Raw genomic sequence first — 19,585 nt, 5'->3', positions numbered from 1 at the left:
TCCCTGTTTCATTTTGTTTGATTTCCTTTAGTCTAGTGCTTTCAAAAATCAAGCAAGCATAAGAATCACTTGGAGTGCTTATAAGAACACAGATTCCTGGGCCCCAACCCCTTCAGGCTCTACTCCAGTAGGTGTGGGATGGGGCCTGATGATTTGTGTTTCTGACAAGTTCCCTGATTACATTACTGGTGCAGGTCCACAGAGTAGCCCCATGGTTCTCCAATTTTGGGTCTTGGGGTCCTTTGACTCTTAAAAAATTACTGAGGTCCTCAAAACACTTTGTACGTTGTATCTGTTGATAGAAAAACTGAGAAAAATGTACAAATAGTCATTAATTCATTTAAAAATAACTGTGATGAACCCATTACATATTAACAGATAATATGCTTTAATAAAAAATAACTACATTTTTCAAAGCAAACAGAAAAATTCACCGAGAAGAGTGGTGTTGTTTTACAGTTTTGCAAATCTCTAACATGTGGCTTAGTGAAAGGCTGCTTCTGCATTTCATCTGTTGCAATATCCCATGTGTTGTAGCCTCTGGAAAGCTCCATTGTACACTTGGAGATAATGAAAGTGAAAAAGGAAAAGAACATCTTAGTATTCCTTTAAAAATAGTTTTGAATTTGTGGACTCCCTTCCCCGTAATCAACAGCCATTTTAACGTAGATAACCTCTGCCTTTTGTTTGGTAACATGTTCTGGTAAGAACTTACTGTTTTGTGTCCATGTATTTTAATATGTAAGTGTTATAGTGAAACTATCATTCTGTTTCTTACTTTTAATTTAACTGTATCTTTTTAAGGTCTCTCCAAGCTGTTGCCCGTCTGTGCCTTAGTCCTCTACTTCTGCTCACTGTGTGATATGATATCTGCCTCTGCATTCCCTATCCTTTCCCGCCAAGGAGGAGGCCAGACTGCCTCCAGCTCTCCCCCTCACGCCTGTCTCTTCATGGACCCGTGTGAGGGTTGCATTGGGAGCGTACCAGGAGAATGGTCAGGCGAAAGGATATGTGAATGTTTAATAGGACTCCAGAGTGCCAGGTCCTCCTCAGAATGGCCCTTCTTCCTGCACTGCCTTGTGAAGGTTCCTGCATCCATTCCTTGTACTTGACGTCTGGCGTTTGCCAACATTTTTCCAGACTCCTTTTAATTTGCTTTTCCTGATTACTAATGAATTTGAAATCTCTTCATATGCTTTAGAGTTTCTTTCTCTGAAAATTGTCTCTCCGTATCAACTGCCTGTTTTTGTACTGGGGTTGTGTTTACTGATGTGTAGCATTTTAAAAATAGATTTTAGTTTTTAGTCCTTTTCGATGTTAGAAATTGTGAATATCTTCTCACAGTCTGTTGTCTGCCTGGTAACTTTCCCTTAATGTTTTTCATTGATTAGGAACTCTTTTTTTATTTTTATTTTTTATTTTTTGAGATGGAGTTTCGCTCTTGTTGCCCAGGCTGGAGTGCAATGGCATGATCTTAGCTCAGTGCAACCTCCACCTCCTGGGTTCAAGCGATTCTCCTGCCTCAGCCTCCCAAGTAGCTGGGATTACAGGCATGCACCACCATGCCTGGCTAACTTTGTATTTTACTAGAGATGGGGTTTCACCATATTGGTCATGCTGGTCTTGAACTACTGACCTCAGGTAACCTGCCTGCCTCGGCCTCCCAAAGTGCTGGGATTACGGGCATGAGCCACCATGCCCAGGCTTGATTAGAAAATCTTAATTTTAATATATTCATCAGTATTTTTTGTTAAGGTTTTCTTTTTTGGTAGTTTTAAGGAGTCTTTTTCTCTCTTATATTTCAAATACTCTTATATTTTCTTCTGTTAATTTTAAAGTTTTGTCTTTGGTTTAAGTCTTTAATTCATTTGGTGCCCAACTTTGTATGTGGTATTAGGGATTTTTATTTGTTTATTTATTTAATGGTCATGTATCATGCTTTTCAAAAGCAAGGTCATGATTTGGGGGAACAGTAGCAAGAAAAGAAAAACTTGAGTGGATTTGGGGTTTTGCAGCCAGAGAGTAATCCTATCTTCTCTTCACTTATGTCTCCTGGGAAACTGCTGTTGTACAAATCTCACTAAAACTAAATTTGAGTCAAAACACTAAAGATTGTATCCAGATCCCCCTCACTAAGAATCATAATCAATTACCTTATTTTTGCTGTACTGTTAAAATTTCCTAATTAGTATTTAACTTTGAGCATATAGATTTTATTTTTTATTTCATAGATAACTGATATATATATATATTTTATTTTATTTTTTTAAGGAGAATTACTTAAAATCATTTGTAAGAGATTTGATGCTGGATAGCTTAAAAGCCTTTCTTATTTTCAGGTGACTTACTGAGTAACCTGTTGCAGAGTCCCAGTTCAGCCAAACTGTTGAATCAGCCGATTCCCATCCTTGATGTGGAGAGTGAGTATATCTGTTCCCTGGCTTTGGAGTGCCTGGCCCATCTCTTCAGTTGGATTCCTCTGTCTGCCAGCATCACCCCATCCCTCCTTACCACCATCTTCCACTTTGCGCGATTTGGCTGTGATATCCGGGCCAGAAAGATGGCGTCAGTTAACGGCAGCAGCCAGAACTGTGTCTCGGGTCAGGAGCGCGGCCGGCTGGGGGTCCTGGCCATGTCCTGCATCAATGAACTCATGTCCAAGAACTGTGTGCCTATGGAATTTGAGGAGTATTTACTGCGTATGTTCCAGCAGACTTTCTACCTCCTGCAGAAAATCACCAAGGATAACAATGCCCACACAGTGAAGAGCAGGCTAGAAGAGCTCGATGAGAGGTAATGAAACCAGGCGTGGAGCTGGTGTGCCCCAAGAAAGGGCCCTGACTGTTTACCATGCTGTGCTGCATGGCATCTGTAATCCTCTTTGATTTCAGAATATGGGGCTCCTGGTGAGGAACAGAAAGGTAGGTGTGTGCCAGTAAGTCTGAGATTAGCTGGAAGGGCTCGGGTGGTTAAGGGAAGTGACTGAGTTTGAAAAATGCTTGTGCCTTGTGTAGGTTTGTTGTCTTTTCTCCCCATCCATCTCCTGTCCTCCCTTCTACTCCTCTTGCCCCCTTTTCCTTACTATTTGCTTGCAGGTCTGAGGTGGTGCAGGGACTGAGACTGCTGCTCCTGCGTAGCCAAGAACAGGAGAAGAGGTCCGTGGAGGTACAGGAGTTATAATCGCCCTTTCTCACTTGGTGTCAGTTTTTACTATTTGACTTTTCCCAAGTGAACATCCTGCAGTATACAGGAATGTTGTTGTTGTTGTGAGTTTTACACCAATGGCAAGTTTTCATCAAACTATAGGAGGGATGTTAATGTGTGCACAGGTTAATGTAGCACACAGCTGTGTTTCTTTGTTATTGTCCTCTCCAGTGGAGCCTACAATGACCTACTTTTTTTTTTTTTCTTAAAAGCACTCTAAAAGACGACTCCATCACGGTACTCTGAGGCAGGGTTTCATGATTTATGTCTCTTGCAGATGAGGTCATTTATGTATCTTACAACTGCTTCTGTGTGAAAACAGGAGGGAAGTTGGAAACTTATGTTATGAACAATCAGATTGTTTAGAGACTTTCAAGCAATAAATCGTATCGAATTAGTAAATATTTACAGATGACATGGCAGCAAAAGTTGCTAATATTCTCAGTTTTCCTTAGATTGTCCTTTGTTATTAAGCTATGTAGAATTAAGCTATTTTCTTTTCCTTAGAGTAAATAGCAGAATATAAAATCAAGTGCATAAAATTGAAAGTTTTAGTGCTTTTAAATTGGGCAGTTTTGTAAAATATTTCTAAAATTAAAAAATTGGTACATAAGATTATTTTGGTTTGGTTTATTGTAAAACCGTGATGTTTGCTGTGTATAAGAACACAATCCGATATGGTAATATGTTCTTAAAAATTATTTGGTGATAGCTTTCTATATGAATTCAAAGGCATCATTATTCACACTTTCATATTCTTTCTGTCTGTGGTTAAGAAAGGCTGTATTACCTTCATTTTTTTTTTTATGATCTGTGTGTCTCGTCAATATCTTTTCATATGTTAATTTAAAAATTAGCTGCTTGTATCAACTATCAAATATCAGTTGTTTTGACTTTAATCATAATGTAGTCACAGACAACTTTGTTGTGGCTTCCATTTGGATGGTATAGAAATGTCATTATGCATTGTCTATGTACTGATGTTGTTACATGTAACTTTTGTGCTCTTGGTTTTACATTTTAATCCTGTGCTTCCTATTGCCCTGTGAAAGCTGAGAGGTGCCTGGGAGCAGAAAGGTGACATAAATAATGCTGTGTGCTTGCTTCCTGGCTCTGGGTCCCCTACCACTAATTCTAAACAGCTCAGTCCATTCTCAGTTGTTTAGGAGCTGCTAACCAGATCCTTGGCTTCTCTTTCCCTCTACTGCCTTTTCCCCTAACTTTCTACTGTTCATTAGCACCTGTACCAGAAGGTGGGCAAGGGAAAGAAAATGAGGTGAAATAAAATCTGTAGTTTTATCTACTGAACAGCCTTGTTTGTATTTTTAAAAAATTGGGTTAGATACTAAAGTAAAATTGAGATTGTTCTGTATTTAGCCCATGGCTTTTTTTTTTTTTTTAAATGGGTAGTAGGGAATTGAGTGCACCTTCCTAAAGAACAGTCAGCTGGCTGGTGACTTTGAATATCCATGTAAAACTATCATGTGGTACATAAGTGAGTGAGGAAGGAGTTCCTACTCTTGAGTATTAGTGATTGATGACACCAGAGAGAAGTGTCTTTGTATGTTCCTGTCTCTAAAAACAGTTGATTTTAGTTCCTTACTATTTTTTGAGTACTTGGCCCTGTGATCCACAGAGACAGCCATTCTCTTTATCAAAACAAATTAATATGTATTTTTTAAAAAGCTGCAAATAAGCTCGTCCGCATAGAGGTCAGGCAGTCAGGCTGGCCACCCTCAGGGAGATAGGTCCCAGGAGCAACATGGGACATTTTATTTCCGGGCCAGTTTTGCTTTTCTGAATAGTAGTTTTCTCTCCTTTTATTATTTCACATATCTCTGTTTTGAAAAATAGCTTTTGCAGTAATGAGTTTCAGAATTGCTTTTAGTCATTATTTCATTTTCAGCTAAGGCCTAGTATGTCTTTACCTTTTTGTGTTGGTCTCTGAAATGTGATTTATGAAGGTATGGCCATCTCATTTTCTAATCACCTTTTGGTATTTAGGGGCTTAAAATGACAGTTTCTGAAATGTGAGAGTGATGATGTGCTGTGTATTTAATAACAGAGATCTCTTATCCTTGCAGCTGTGACCCATACTCTCTGTGAAATGATTGTGTGAATACAAATGAGTTGAGGATTCACTGTGAAGTGAAAAGAAAGAGCACTGGATTGGGAGTGGATGATAGTCCTGTTCTGCCATGAGTTGGCTGAGTGACTTTGGGCTGGTCACTTTACCTCTCTGGGCTTCATCTGCAAAATGGAAGCATCAGACTAAAGTCTCTGAGGCTTTCCGAGCTCTAACAGCCTTCCTCCCTTATATTTGAATCACTTTTGGAGTATTGGGATGTGCTATGTTTAGTTAGCACCAGGAACCAAAGGGGGAAAAAATGGCCATTAAGTTGCAAGCCTGAGTACATCTTACCTGGATACCATGCCCTTTGTAGCCTGGTTTTGTTTTTGTGTCTTTAGCACCATTCATTTTAGTATTTTGGCCTCCCGGAAAGAAAACTAGCCTTCTAGACTTGCCAGATTGAAATGACACAGTGATCTGCCCATCAACTTTTTATCATTTCCCTTCACTTTAATTGGGTCACAACACAAATTAACTTAGAAAATGTGAGCACACTAGATTATAAGAAGCCTTAGCAGACAGTGTCTGAGGATTAAAGTTGCTTTTCTGCTATGTTTCAGGTGGTTAATGGAATGAAGGGTTGCCTGTCCTGTAGGTAATTGTTGCAGGCCTTTATATTTTTAAAAGAAAATATATTACAAATTTGTATAGTTCTGTACTGAAAGAACTTTGGATTGAATTTAAGTTCTAAGGAGGTGGCTGGGTTTCTTATTGTCACTTTTTGTCTTGTCTCATTTAGCTATATCGAGAAGTTTACTGACTTTCTTCGGCTCTTTGTGAGTGTTCACCTAAGAAGAATTGAGTCTTACTCCCAGTTCCCTGTGGTGGAGTTTTTGACACTTTTGTTCAAGTACACATTTCATCAGGTAAAGCACCAAAGCCATTCTTCCCTTCCAGAGAAAAGGTTTATTACCTTGTTACTTGGAGAAGAAAGAACTTTTTCTTTCAACTTTATTTTCCAAACATTAATATAATGCTTATTATGTGAAGACTCACAGGTTTAATCTTCCTAACATCCCTGTGAAATAGGTTCTATTACCATCATCATCTGTATTTTGCAGATAAAGAGACTGAGGCACAAAGGGTAACTTGCTTAGAGTCATACAGTTAGTAAGTGGTGGAGCCAGGATCTGAACCCAGAGTCAGGGCTCTTGGCCACTATTATGTGAGCAAAGCAAAAGACAGGAAAAGTCTGAATTAAGGCCTCTGGTTCTGTTCTGTAACTGCCACTGAAACCTCCCTCCAGAAGATTATATATAGTGAAGCTCTCGAGAGTTAAGTTTTGGTAGTGTCCAATTTTTTCTCCCCTTCAACAAATGTTTTTTGAGCTCCTATTGTATTCCAGGATTTAGACATATAACCTTCACAAGCAAAGTCTTTGCCTGCATTGAGTTTACTTACATTCTAGTGTGTATGTATACACACACACATAAAAAATATATAAAATTATATATGTGGCTTTATTGAGGTATAATTTTGTATACCGTGAAATTCACTCATTGTAATTGTGTAACTCAGTGATGTTCAGTGAATTCATAGAGCTGTCCAAGCATCACCGCAGTACAATTTCAGATATTTCTATCACATCCTATCCCCTGTGCCTGTTGGTGTGTGTTTTATTTTAGTTTTTAAAGTTTTTGGTAGACACTGGGTCTTGCTATGTTGACGAGGCTGACTTTGAACACCTGGCCTCAAGTGAGCCTCCTGTCTGGGCCTCCTAAAGTGCTGGTGTTACAGGCGTGAGCTACTGTGCCCAGCTGTGTGTTTTTAAAATAAGCTTTTTATTGAAGTATGACACGCATACAGAAAAGTGCATAAATCTTAGGTGTAGTTAGATGAATTTTCCCCAAATCGACATATGCATGTAACCGTCACCTAACTCAAGAAATACATTGTTGCCAGCAACCAGGAAATCTCCTCATGTCCTTTTCAATCACTTCCCGTCCTTTCTCCCCAGAAGTAACCCCAGTCCTGACCTTAATACCACAGACTAGTTTCGCCTGTTTTAGAGCTTCTGTGAATGAAAGCACATAATGTATGTTTTATCTGTGTTTTTATTGGCCATCGTGTTTGTGAGCTTCATTTGGGTTGTGTGTGGCAGTTGTGTGTTCATTTTCATTGTGCTGTTGTTAAGTTATTGTTTGCAAGTCCACTCCCCTGCTGATTTAGCTGCTTCCAGTGCTTGCTAATCTTGCGGTGAACATTCTTGTACGTGCTTTTGGATTACACAGATAGCTGTTTTTGTTGGTATGTACCGGGGTGAAACTAATGGGTCACTGAGGACATTTGATTTTAGAAGTAGCCTTTTTTTTTTTTTTTTTTAAGGGTCTAGGCTAGGAGGGTTGTGTATATGACTTGGAGCAGGGGTTTGATGTGAAAGCTGTCCTTTCTCAAGGAAGATCTTGGCATGTGAAAATAGAAGAGTGCCCAGTGGTAAGGATGAGCCAGTCCTGGGAGCAGGGGAGGGAAGGCCAAAACTTGAAGAAGCTCAGAGGTGTCAGGTAGAGGGGCAAGTGCGTGCAGAGCATGAGGAGAGCCATGCGGAGCTCATAGTCCTCAGGAGAACTTGAAGTGACTGCAGGAGGGTGAGGATGTAGGGGAGAAGCATCAGAGGTGGAACAGTTTTGAGACATCCAGAGGAATTTTAAAGGAGACCATGAAAAAGGAGGATTTGAGAGAATGTTGAGTGAGTGTTAAATAGCGTAACAGAAATGAGGGAGCTGAGGAGCCGGTTCTGAGGCCAGAAACAGGAGGCTTACTTGGGGGAGATGGAATGACAATGTCTTGACATTTCACTCTCTATGTAAAATGGGGTCTTCTAGTGTGTATAGTATAGAAGAAAGTGAAACATCTTTTAAAGTAGGCATGTCTTATGCCTGATTCTTTGGATTGGACCCAAAAGTTTTGTATTTGAGGTCTGCTTATTTCCATTAGTTCTGTGTCCTTGGAGAAACCTTAAATTTACTTAGATTTCAGTTTCCTCACCTAAGAAGATAGACTGCAGTGGACACCTTCAGGCCTTTCCCCTGGCTTATTTTTTATGATTTTTTCAGTAGACTCCTATGTGTCATCGAATTGAAAATGGTGGTTTTATATATTTATATATTGGGAAAGTAATTGGGGAAAAAGTATGCTCATGAAGCAAACCACAAGCTTCTTTCCTCCTCTCTGTACCTGGAATTGTCAGACGAGCTCCTTTCTGCTCTCCTGTCTCCTGTATGAGGACCTTCCTTTCTGGGAGCAGGCCGGCCACCTGGGGGAGTAGGTGTGTCTTTGAGGTCCAGACAGAATCAGATTCTGAGCATTAGGTAGAGGGACAGGAACCTGAAAGGTACACTGTCCCAGCTTACTGTGGGTAAACCAGGGCAGACAGCCCTTTGCTGGGGAGGTAGAATGGTGAAAAGGTGGCAAGGTGCACTCTAGGACCAAGGCCTGCTCGTAGGGGAGGTCTTTGGAATAAGACTTAAGAATAAGAAATTAAATGATCTCAAGAGACAACTTTAAGTTCTCATCTGTTCATTAACAAGTATGATCTTACTCTCTCATAGCTTTATTACCTGTAATGTGGGAAAATGTGTCTTTCTCTCGTCTAGAGGGTTATATGAATATACTTAATATTCTTGCCTGTTGTTTCTAAAATTCACAAATTTTAGTACAGTCATGTGTTGCGTCCCTTAATTGACAGGGATGTGTTCTGATGAATGTGTTGTTAGGTGATGTCATTGTTGTGTGGACATCATAGAGTGCACTTACGCAAGCCTAGATGGGAGAGTCCATCACACACGTAGGCTAGGTGGTGTAGGCCACAAACCTGTACAGTGTGTTACTGTGTAGAGTACTACTCTACTATTCCACTGTGTAGAATACTGTAGGCAGCTGTAACACAAGGGTAGGGATTTGTATCTAAACACAGAAAAGGTAGAATAAAAATACAGGGTTGTCTTACTGGGCCACTGTCATACATGCAGTCTATTGTTGATGGAAATGTTGTTATATGGTACATGACTGTACTGATGAACATAATTTCGAAGAACAGTCATAATACAGAAGATGATGCTAGTATCTTCTTTAACCGTTTCTCCTTTTCTGTTTCTTTGCCTGTATTTTTCTGTAAATGCCCTGACGCCAGCGCCTCCAGGTAGCAGTGCTCAGCAGGTGTCTGCTGCCTCCTGCCTTGCTTTGCTTGCTGAGCCTCGTGGCTGTCTATAAGCCTATGTCTCTCTGTCTTAATGCTCCTAAGCTTAGTGCATCCTCACCACTTCCTTCTTGTTCTTGTGTTTTTCGTTTTGCCCCTTCTTCCTGAAACTGTGCCTGAGATGGTATACCCTGGGGGGAAGGGCTGTGGACCAAGAACCTTAAGATCCACCTTCCTTTTGTTTTTTTTGTTTGTTTGTTTTTTTTTGGAGACAGAGTTTCACTCTTGTCGCCCACGCTGGAGTGCGATGGCGTGATCTTGACTTACTGCAACCTCTGCCTCCCAGGTTCAAGCAATTCTACCTTCAGCCTCCTGAGTAGCTGGGATTACAGGCATGCGCCACCCCACCCGGCTAATTTTTTGTGTTTTTAGTAGAGATAGGGTTTCACCGTGTTGACCAGGCTGGTCTCGAATTCCTGACCTCAGGTGATCCACTCGACTCAGCCTCCCAAAGTGCTGGGATTACAGGTGTGAACCACCGTGCCTGGCCAAGATCCACTTTCTAGTTCTGATTTTGTTCCTTAATTGTCTTGTTACCTTTGGCAAGACATGACTGGACTTGACTTCTGAGCCTTGGTTTCTTTATCTGTAAAAGGGGAAGATGCAAAATATTTGTTCACTTTCCAAGACTCTTACGAAGATCACATAGACCAATGCACATGAAAACTAAACACTGTAAACCACTTGGAAGATAGAGTGGTATCATTAGTTTCTTAAAGAAACTTGGATTTATAGCCCTGGAATCTGAAAAGTAAATTGGAGTCTAGGTCCATTTTAAAAATGGGTCTATGAAGGTTTTGAAAAGTTAGGCGACTTCAAAAATGGAGCCAGCCCATCATCTTGATGACCGGATGAACCATGTCCACAGCAACTGTCAGAGGCCAGGTCATGGGCAGCCTGTGGGCAGTGCACAAGCCCTCGCAGTGGGGCCTGCAGGAATGGATGTGAAAGGTGGTGCTTCAGGTTATACAGGGTGTGTCTGCTCACCTTTCCCCCAGCCTTGAGCATATAGCAAGTCCTCAATTCACACGGATGAAGTTTACATGTATAATTATAAAGTACTTTGACGGAGCCATAATACTTGGATTTATATGGTAGCCTTTCTCAAAAGCACTCCATATGCATCTGATGAGCTGTGTGCTCTTTTGAGGGGGCTGGTGGATAGTTTTGAACCAAGGAGAGATAACCTTGCTGATTGACTTGAGGGAAGCTCAGCAAGTTGAACCCAGGACAAGAGTGTGTCTCTTGGATGGGCAAGTCTAGTGGCCTGTCCAAGGACGACTCATATCATTTCTTTCTTCTTTTTTTTTTTTTGAGACAGGGTCTTGCTCTGTTGTCCAGGCTAGAGTGCAGTGGCACGATCTCAGCTCACTGCAACCTCCGCCTCCTGGGTTCAGGCGATTTTTCCTGCTAAGCCTCCCCAGTAGCTGGGATCACAGGCGTGCATCGCCATGCCCGGCTAATTTTTGTATTTTTAGTAGAGAAAGGGCTTGCACCATGTTGGCCAGGGTGATCTCGAACTCCTGACTTCAAGAGATCCACCCGCCTGGGCCTCCCAAAGTGCTGGGATTACAGGTGTGAGCCACTTCGTCTGGCTGCCGTATCATTTCCATGTGGCTTATTCATTGTTTTTCCTGGTTATTCTCCTGGTTCACTTCATGTCATGGATATTGTCAGTATTGCCAAGTATGAGGTGGAGACAGGACTTGGTCATTTTGTTTTCTGAGGTTGGTCCTGTCTAGTTCCAGAGCTACTCTTTGGGTCGTGAAGTTGGAATTTGCCTAGCTTTTTAAGTTATACTCTTTTCTTTTTATTTCTTTCTTTTTCTTCCTTTCCTTCCCTTTCTATTTTAATTTTTTTTCTAAAATATACACACAGGGGCTCACTATGTTGCCCAGGCTGGTCTCGAACTCCTGGTCTCAAGCAGTCCACCCACCTTGGCCTCTCATAATGCCGGAATTACAGGCACGAGCCACCACACCCAGCCAAGTTACACTTATTCTGTCTCAGACTTCAGCTTAGGTACAGAACTCCCACTGGATACCACCACCCATTGTTAGTTATTTCTTGGGCACCTCCATGTATGCCCTTGTAAACGTCTAGATTTCCATGTGGATCAGCAATGGAAAGAAACTGATCCAAGAAGGTGATGTTATTATTTATTTTCATATTTGATCTTGTCACTAAATATGTGGTCTAGTGAGACAGCCACTAGCAAAACCAAAGGAGTCTTTCAGGTAGTGAGCATTTGAGTGGAGACATCATGGGTTGGAGCCACAAGTTGAACCTGAATGCATAGGGGAAAGACTAGCTGTTGGAGATTGTGTTGGACTTTGCATGAAATAAGAGTCTCAGAGCCCTTGGTCTTCATTGTATTACCAGGATCCTACAAAGACTTCTCACTTTGTTCCTCCACATCAGCACCTGGTTAGAGGTTGCTATTAGCAAGTTTGACACCCTTGCTTTTGCAAATAGGATAATGCCCTGAGGGTCAGACTTAATGAGCTCATTTTCAGTCTGTTCTATAGGAAGACTGCAAGTGTTACTTTCCTTACATTCCAGTGTGTGAACCTGTCACCTTTGGAGCCACTGAAACTGATTTTTGCTTTTGTAATGGTTTGTAATGGAAAGAGCATTGGCTGGGGGTAAAGGGACTTGTTTTTACCTGTGGCCTTGAACAACTTATATCTCTGAATTTCGATTTCTCTCTCGAAAATAGAGTTAAACTAGATGGTCTGTAAGAGCCCTCTCCACCAGTCTCAGATTTTAAGATAGGTTTTTGCTTATTTTATAACTCAGTTTATGCTGCACAGTATCTCCCTCACGATGTGTTCCATGGTACCCTTGTCTCGTTAGGTTCAGGAGGGCCCAGTGGTATAGACCAATTAAAAGCCACCAGTTTTGGTTACCAGGACACTGGGGAATCTAGGCTTATGGTTTCGTCGTTCTGCTGGAATTAAACACTGGCATGTGTGTGTTTCTAAGGAATAGTAGCATTAAATAATTTCATTGTCTGGATTTTTTTTTGTACCATAGCCTACTCATGAAGGTTACTTCTCTTGTTTGGATATCTGGACGCTCTTTTTGGACTATCTGACAAGTAAAATTAAAAGTCGTCTTGGAGACAAGGAAGCAGTTCTCAACAGGTAAACTCCTCAAACACTGAAAACTAGATATGGTCATTTCGCCAGTTATTCTAGTGGCCTAAGGGACAGCCATGCATCTGGACCTTTTCAGTGAAGCTGAGTCATGTAAGCTGTTTAGGCAATAATGCCATTGAGCATTTCCTTTTTTTTCTCTTTTAAGTATTTTGTTAAGACTTTTTAAAATTTTAAAAGTAATATGTATTACTAATTTTTTATATTTTAATGCATTTGTGTTAGTGTTCTTAATTTTTTAATAGCCCTTATTTTAGAGATACAAACTGAAGTATTTATTGGATAAAATGATATGACATTTGGGATTTGCTTAAATAACCCAGTGGGGGTAGAAGGGAAGTGGGTTGGTGTAGAGAAGAAACAGGCTGCCCATGTGTTGGTGGTTGATGTTGGAGTTAGTTCATAGGAACTTGGGGTTCATTATGTTCTTACCCCATTTGTGTGTGTTTGAAAATTTCCTAAATAAATTAATAAATACCTGTTAAGAAAAAGGTGTTCATTTTTAAATCTAGGAAAAGATATAGAAAAATGTAAGGAAGATAAATTATTCATAATCCCACACCCCAGAGATAATTGCTTTTGCACTTTTTATTGTATTTTTAAAAAACAGAGAATGGGGAACAGTTTGTTTTTTCCCCCCCATATGTTTCTCAAACCCATTTTTCTTGCTTTCAGGAAGAGAGTATATTTCCTGTACAATATGTTCTTTGTGCCACAGGGTGGGGAGAAGAGGAGGGGAAGGTGGAGATTCAGCATGCCAGGAAAATAATGGCAGCATCCTTATATGGGGAAAGTAAATGCGGCAGCTTTTCTTAGCAGAAACATACCCTTCATAGTCTCAGTAGGTGACTGCATCCCAGTCATACAGTGAGCAGGCAGTCATGAAGGAGGCAAAGAAGCTATATTTTACATTTTAGGATCAGAGTAGTTTCCTAATAAACTAAACCTGATTCGTATAATTTGTATATTTATGCTATGAGATTGCAAACTAGGTGATCTAGCCCTAGGTACTTTATCATACTTAACAGAGTGCCTGCAGATTTTACTCAGTTTGGTTATAGCTCCTACTTCTTTGCACAGTATTTGTAAGAGCAATTTCAGATTAGGTGGTCATTGTGTTGTAAAACCAGTGCATGAAGGGGTTCTGTCAAGTGGAAGCCATGATGGGGAATTGCACAGACCTATGTTTGGATCCTGGTTTTGTAGTTCCCACCTAGGGGTACTTGGGTAAGGTACTTAGCCTGTGGAAGCTTCTGTTTCCTCATTTGTAAAATGAGGATGAAAATAATAGTTGTTGAGACATTAATTGAAATAACGAACTAACATATTTAGAATGCTTGACACACTGTAAGTGTTTGGCTGGTGGTGGTGTTAGTGAATACTCTTTCCCCATAAATGTACCAAATGGAGGAAGGTGGAGAGGAGAGACTTCACTGCAGAGAAAAGGTTGGACTGGAACTCCAAAGACTTTTCCATTGCTGAGGTTTTATGAGTTTAAAAATTTCTAAACAGGACCTAGATGTGGTAGTATGTACCTATAGTCCCAGCTACATGGGAGGCTGAGGCAGAAGAATCACTGGAGCTCAGGAATTCAGAACTGCTGTGTGCAGTGATCATGCTGTGGCTGGCCACTGCTCTCCAGGCTGGGAACATAGTGAGACTCTGTGTCTCTTGGTACCAGTCACTGGTACCATTTGCTGAACTCTCTCTCTATTGAAAATTAAATAAATATGCAAATATTCTGTTGAGAATTTTATTTTCCAAGTTTAAACATTTGTTCTTTTGTTACCAAAGATGGTTTTTGTAATTGTGGAGTAAGTTCCAGGTTGCTACGGTGTCAGGTCACATGTGTGATTATAGGTAGTACGTTCATATATCAGAAATCGTATTACACACAGGAGATCGTGTTTTTGGTGAAGTTGCCAACTTTAAGTAATTATGTTTTTGAAATGAGGTTCTTGAGGGAAAAGTTACTTGTGCCAAAATAATCTTTGTTGCATGCTAAATAGGCATATCTTTTTGGTTCTGGGACTATGCCTCATTTTTCTATATTTAGTGGTAGATATTCCTTCATATCTCTCAAGCTTGTTGTGAGAATAAACTGAGGAAATGATTAATATGAAAATGCTTTTTAAAAAACAGTACAAGGCCGAGCGCGGTGGCTCATGCCTGTAATCCCAGCGCTTTAGGAGGCCAAGGTGGGTGGATCACGAGGTCAGGAGTTCAAGACCAGCCTGGCCGAGAAGGTGAAACCCTGTCTCTACTAAAAATACAAAAATTACGTGTGGTGGCAGGCACCTGTAATCCCAGCTACTTGGGAGGCTGAGGCAGGAGAATCTCCTGAACCCGGGTGGCAGAGGTTGCAGTGAGCCAAGATCACACCACTGGACTCCAGCCTAGGCGACAGAGTGAGACTCTGTCTAAAAAAACAAAAACAAAGTATAAATGAGAGATGTGAAGAATATGGTCCTGTTGAGAAAATATATACTAGCAGATAATTAGTATTAAACACACACTTCTGCAGATCATTCTACTAATAGAAGGAGCAGTGGTGTAGAGAATTTAAATTCTTTTTTTGCTTCAGGCTAGCTGTGTTACTTTTGGTCAAGTTATATGCTGATCACATTTCCTCTTGCAAAATGGACGTACTTAACACTTCTCTTGCGGGATGGTTAGGATTCAAGGAAATCATGTATGTAAAATATCTGGTACAGCATCTAGATGTATTAGGCACTCAGTAAATGGTCACAGTGATGACAACAGCAATGATGAATAATAGAAGATGTTACTGCCTTTAGACTGTGGTTGTGACTGTGGAGTTAGGTGGCATGGCCCCTGGACAGTCTAAAGGCCTTTAGGCCACCTGCAGATGTTTACCTGCCTGCGCAGGCATCCGTTATCTAATGTCACAGTTGGCAGTTGTTCTGGCTGACCACTTGAAACAGTGGGAATTTTTCTCATTGATCATGTGATTATCATCCTAAATGAGGCTTTCTAATTTTTCATGATTTATTCTTTTTTAAACATAACACTTACATATAATGCCTTTATGCCTTTGAAAAATAAAACAACAGGCCAAGTGCCATGGCTCATTCCTGTAATCCCAGCACTTTGGGAGACTGAGGCAGGAGGATCACTTGAGGGCGGAGTTTGAGACCAGCCCAGCCTACATAATGAGACCCTGTCTCTACAAAAACTTAAAAAACAAATTAGCCAGACATAGTAGTGTGCACGTGTAGTTCCAGCTCCTTGTGGGGACCGAGGTGGGAGGATCACTTGAGCCCAGGAGTTTAAGACCAGCCTGGGCAACATAGCAAGACTCTGTCTGTACAAAAAATACAGAAATTAGCCAGGCATGGTGGTGCATGCCTGTAGTCCCAGCTACTCGGGAGGCTGAGGCAGGAGGACTGCTTGAGCCCAGGAGTTGGAGGCCACGGTGAGCTATGATCATGCCATTGCACTCCAGCCTGGGCGACAGAGCAAGACTCTGTCTCTAAAATGAAATAACAACAACAACAAAAACAAACCCCTCCAAGCTCCTCTGGTTAATGCTGTTAAGTAGTAACCACCGTCTGGGGAACTGCAAGTCCTATCAGATACCCCCTAGTGGTCTAAGACAGTAGACTACAAAGAACATGTGTTAGTCCACTGGGCTGCACAACGAAAATATTTCAACTTCAGCTTATAATTTTTTCTGTAACCCTTACATTCACCACTCCAGACTATGAGAGACTCTTAATATATCAGAGATATGCTGTTTTGCAGGAGCAGCTGCTGAAGAACACTGGCTTCTGGTGATGACCACATTTATGTTAACTAAGAGCATGCACATGTGATCAAATGTTTGTCAACTGATAAAATACACCAGAGAGAAGTTGGGATGTTCTGGAATCATATTTCAGAAGCAACTAATCTTGCAGGAAGTAGTCAAAAATGTTTTCTTGCTGTCTTAAATGGGAAACGTAGGTGTGGTTAAGTCACAAAGGCAGCACTCATTTCCTGTCCCTTGTGGTTTAAAGGTTTTGCATCATTCATCACAACAAAGTGGTAAGCATTGTAGGCTACAAATTTAGAAGCACAAATGTACATAGATTTATTTTTGGTCCTAGGAGCTTGGAAATTGGAGCTTTGCATTCTGCCTCGCCTGGTCAGGAGTGCAGTGGTGCGATCTCGGCTCACTGCAAGCTCCGCCTCCCAGGTTCACACCATTCTCCTACCTCAGCCTCCTGAGTAGCTGGGACTACAGGTGCCCGCCACCATGCCCGGCTAATTTTTTGTATTTTTAGTAGAGATGGGGTTTCACTGTGTTAGCCAGGATGGTCTCGATCTCCTCACCTCGTGATCCACCCACCTCGGCCTCCCATAGTGCTGGGATTACAGGTGTGAGAGGAGTTTCTTGATGGGAGACCGTGGGGACTTGGGAGAGCCTGAGCCCCGGTGTTAATGGGGTAAATGTTCTGTAGCCATTCCTGCAGAGCGGAATGGCTGATGGGGTAGATCGTCCTGATCTGTATTTTGAGGTGGTGGCATGGAAAGGCCCGGATTTTCCTTTCCCTTTCCTTGTTTGTGCTTTTGGATGGTTGTGCCTTCCTCACAGATTGTTGAGAAAGTGGGATGAACTAATGAGCGTAAAGTGCCTTGGCTGACAGTAGGTGCTCAGTAAATAAGCATTGGTTCACCTCCTCTTTCTCTCTCACTTCCGGCTCTTTGTGCTTGTCAATGTGAAGGGAGTCACCTGTGTAGAAACTTATTTCTACAGGAAGATGAAGAAACCTGAGTGTGTGAAGCAACCTAAAGTCATTGTGTCATGTTCTGTGAGCCTCTTTGTGACTAGACTTCTGGCAAGTGCTGGCCACAAACCAGTGTAGGGATTCTGGTGACATTAGATCGGGCTGTAAACAAATGTGAGTGAGTGTGAGAAAAACTGCTGCTCGCTTTTTGGAGTGGGTGAACCTGCTTAATAAAGAGGAAGTGCCACTGTTAGACATGACATTGTGGTGCAATAAAGGTGTGAACTAGGTTTAGATGAGAGCTCTAGCAGCTTTCTAGTTCCTGCTCTTGACTGCCCCACAGGGCAAGTGAATAGAGTCTTAGTTGCTTTATTGAGTTGAAAAAGCTATCCAGGAATATGCTTCAATCCTTTGTATTTACCTGACTTGGAATTTTGTCTGTTTATTGCCTGTGTGTTTTTCATTCATTTCTTTGTTCATTTGTTCTTTATTCATATATATTTTATTGAGTACCTACTATGTAATTGCCTTAACATGTATAATTTTATTTAACTCTCAGAACTTGAGGCTTACAGGCTTATCTCTGTGGTGTATATAAGCATTTCATGCTGTAAATTTCCTTCTAAGCCCTGCTTTAGCTTTATCCCTCAAAAATTTTTTTTTTTTTTGAGACGGGGTCTCACTCTGTCACCAGGCTGGAGTGCAGTGGCGCGATCTCGGCTCACGGCAACCTCCCCTTCCCGGGTTCAAGCAATTCTCCTGCCTCAGCCTCCCTAGTAGCTGGGATTACGGGCACAAACCACCACGCCCGGCTAATTTTCAGTAGAGACAGGGTTTCACCATGTTGGTCAGGCTGGTCTCAATCTCGTGACCTTGTGATCTGCCCGCTTTGGCCTCCCAAAGTGCTGGGATTACAGGCGTGAGCCACCACGCCTGGCTATCCCTCAAATTTTAATGTTACATTTTAATTTTCATTTGATTTAAAATATTTTCCAATTTCTTTGGAGATTTCCTCTGTTTAGTTTCCAAACATTTGGGGATTTTCCGTATATCATTTTGTTATTGTTTTCTAGTTTAATTTGTACATGTGTTTTTTTTTTGTTTGTTTTGTTTTTTTGAGATGGGGTCTTGCTCTGTCACCCAGGCTGGAGTGCAATGGCGTGATCTCGGCTCACTGCAACCTCCACCTCCCAGGTTCAAGCGATTCTCCTGCCTCAGCCTCCCAAGTAGCTGGGATTACAGGTGCCCGCCACCACGCCTGGCTAATTTTTGTATTTTTAGTAGAGACAGGGTTTTGCCATGTTGGTCAGGCTGGTCTGGAACTCCTGACCTCAGGTGATCCGCCTGCCTTGGCCTCCCAAAGTGCTGGGATTACAGGAGTGAGCCACCGCGCCCAGCCTGTACATGTTGTCTTTATCCTACTTGTTCTATCAGTTACTGAGAGAGGGATGAATTCTCCAGAAATAATTTTGGATTTGTCTGTCTCCTTTTAGTTTGATCAGTTTTTGCTTCATTTATTTTGAGACTCTGTTAGTTGCATACACATTTAGTTTTCTTTTCCAGTGTATCTATTGAGTGTTGGACCACATTTCTTTATGTGGGTTTTTTTGGTGGTTGCTCTGGGTATTACAGTATATATATATACACTTAACTTTTCACAGTCACATTTTACCACAAGGGTGGTATGGAAACCTTACCACCATATAGATTAGAGTCCCTTAGCCTCTCTTCTTTATATTGAGGTTTTACATATACATACTTGGAAAACCCCACCAGACAGTGTTCTAATTTATACACGTACCCATCATTCATATTTTATAGCTCTTAAGAAGAAAGAAGTGGTCTATTAGATTTACCCAGACATTGCCATTTCTCTTGCTTTTCCTTCATTCTTGAAGTTCCAGGTTTCTTTCTCATATTGTTTACCTTCTGTATTGGTTAGATTGGGCCACCATGACAAAATACCACAGGCCAGCCTTAAACAACAGAAATTATTTTCTCATAGTTTTGGAGTCTAGAAGTTCCACTTCAAGATGCTGGCAGATTCCGTGAGCTCTCTTGGTGGCTTGCAGATGGCGCCTTCTCTCTGAATGCTCACGTGGCCTTTCTTGTGTGCATGTGAGGAAAGGGAGGGAGAGAACCCTTGTGTCTCTTCGTCTTCTCATAC

At 41.3% G+C, this 19,585-nt stretch overlaps 1 protein-coding gene across 1 annotated transcript in view; it reads left to right on the top strand.

The window, feature by feature from the left end:
- Positions 1-19,585, top strand: part of XPO6 (exportin 6) — an 82,006-nt gene that overhangs the window by 20,334 nt on the left and 42,087 nt on the right. Inside the window, exons 8-10 of the mRNA XM_058440370.1 lie at positions 2,340-2,793; positions 6,075-6,201; positions 12,567-12,676. Of these exons, the coding sequence (XP_058296353.1) occupies positions 2,340-2,793; positions 6,075-6,201; positions 12,567-12,676 (691 nt within the window). The remainder of the gene's footprint in view (positions 1-2,339; positions 2,794-6,074; positions 6,202-12,566; positions 12,677-19,585) is intronic.

Source organism: Hylobates moloch, unplaced genomic scaffold, assembly GCF_009828535.3.
Source record: "Hylobates moloch isolate HMO894 unplaced genomic scaffold, HMol_V3 SCAFFOLD_6, whole genome shotgun sequence".
NCBI lineage: Eukaryota > Metazoa > Chordata > Mammalia > Primates > Hylobatidae > Hylobates > Hylobates moloch.
This window is presented reverse-complemented; position numbering and strand designations above follow the sequence as displayed.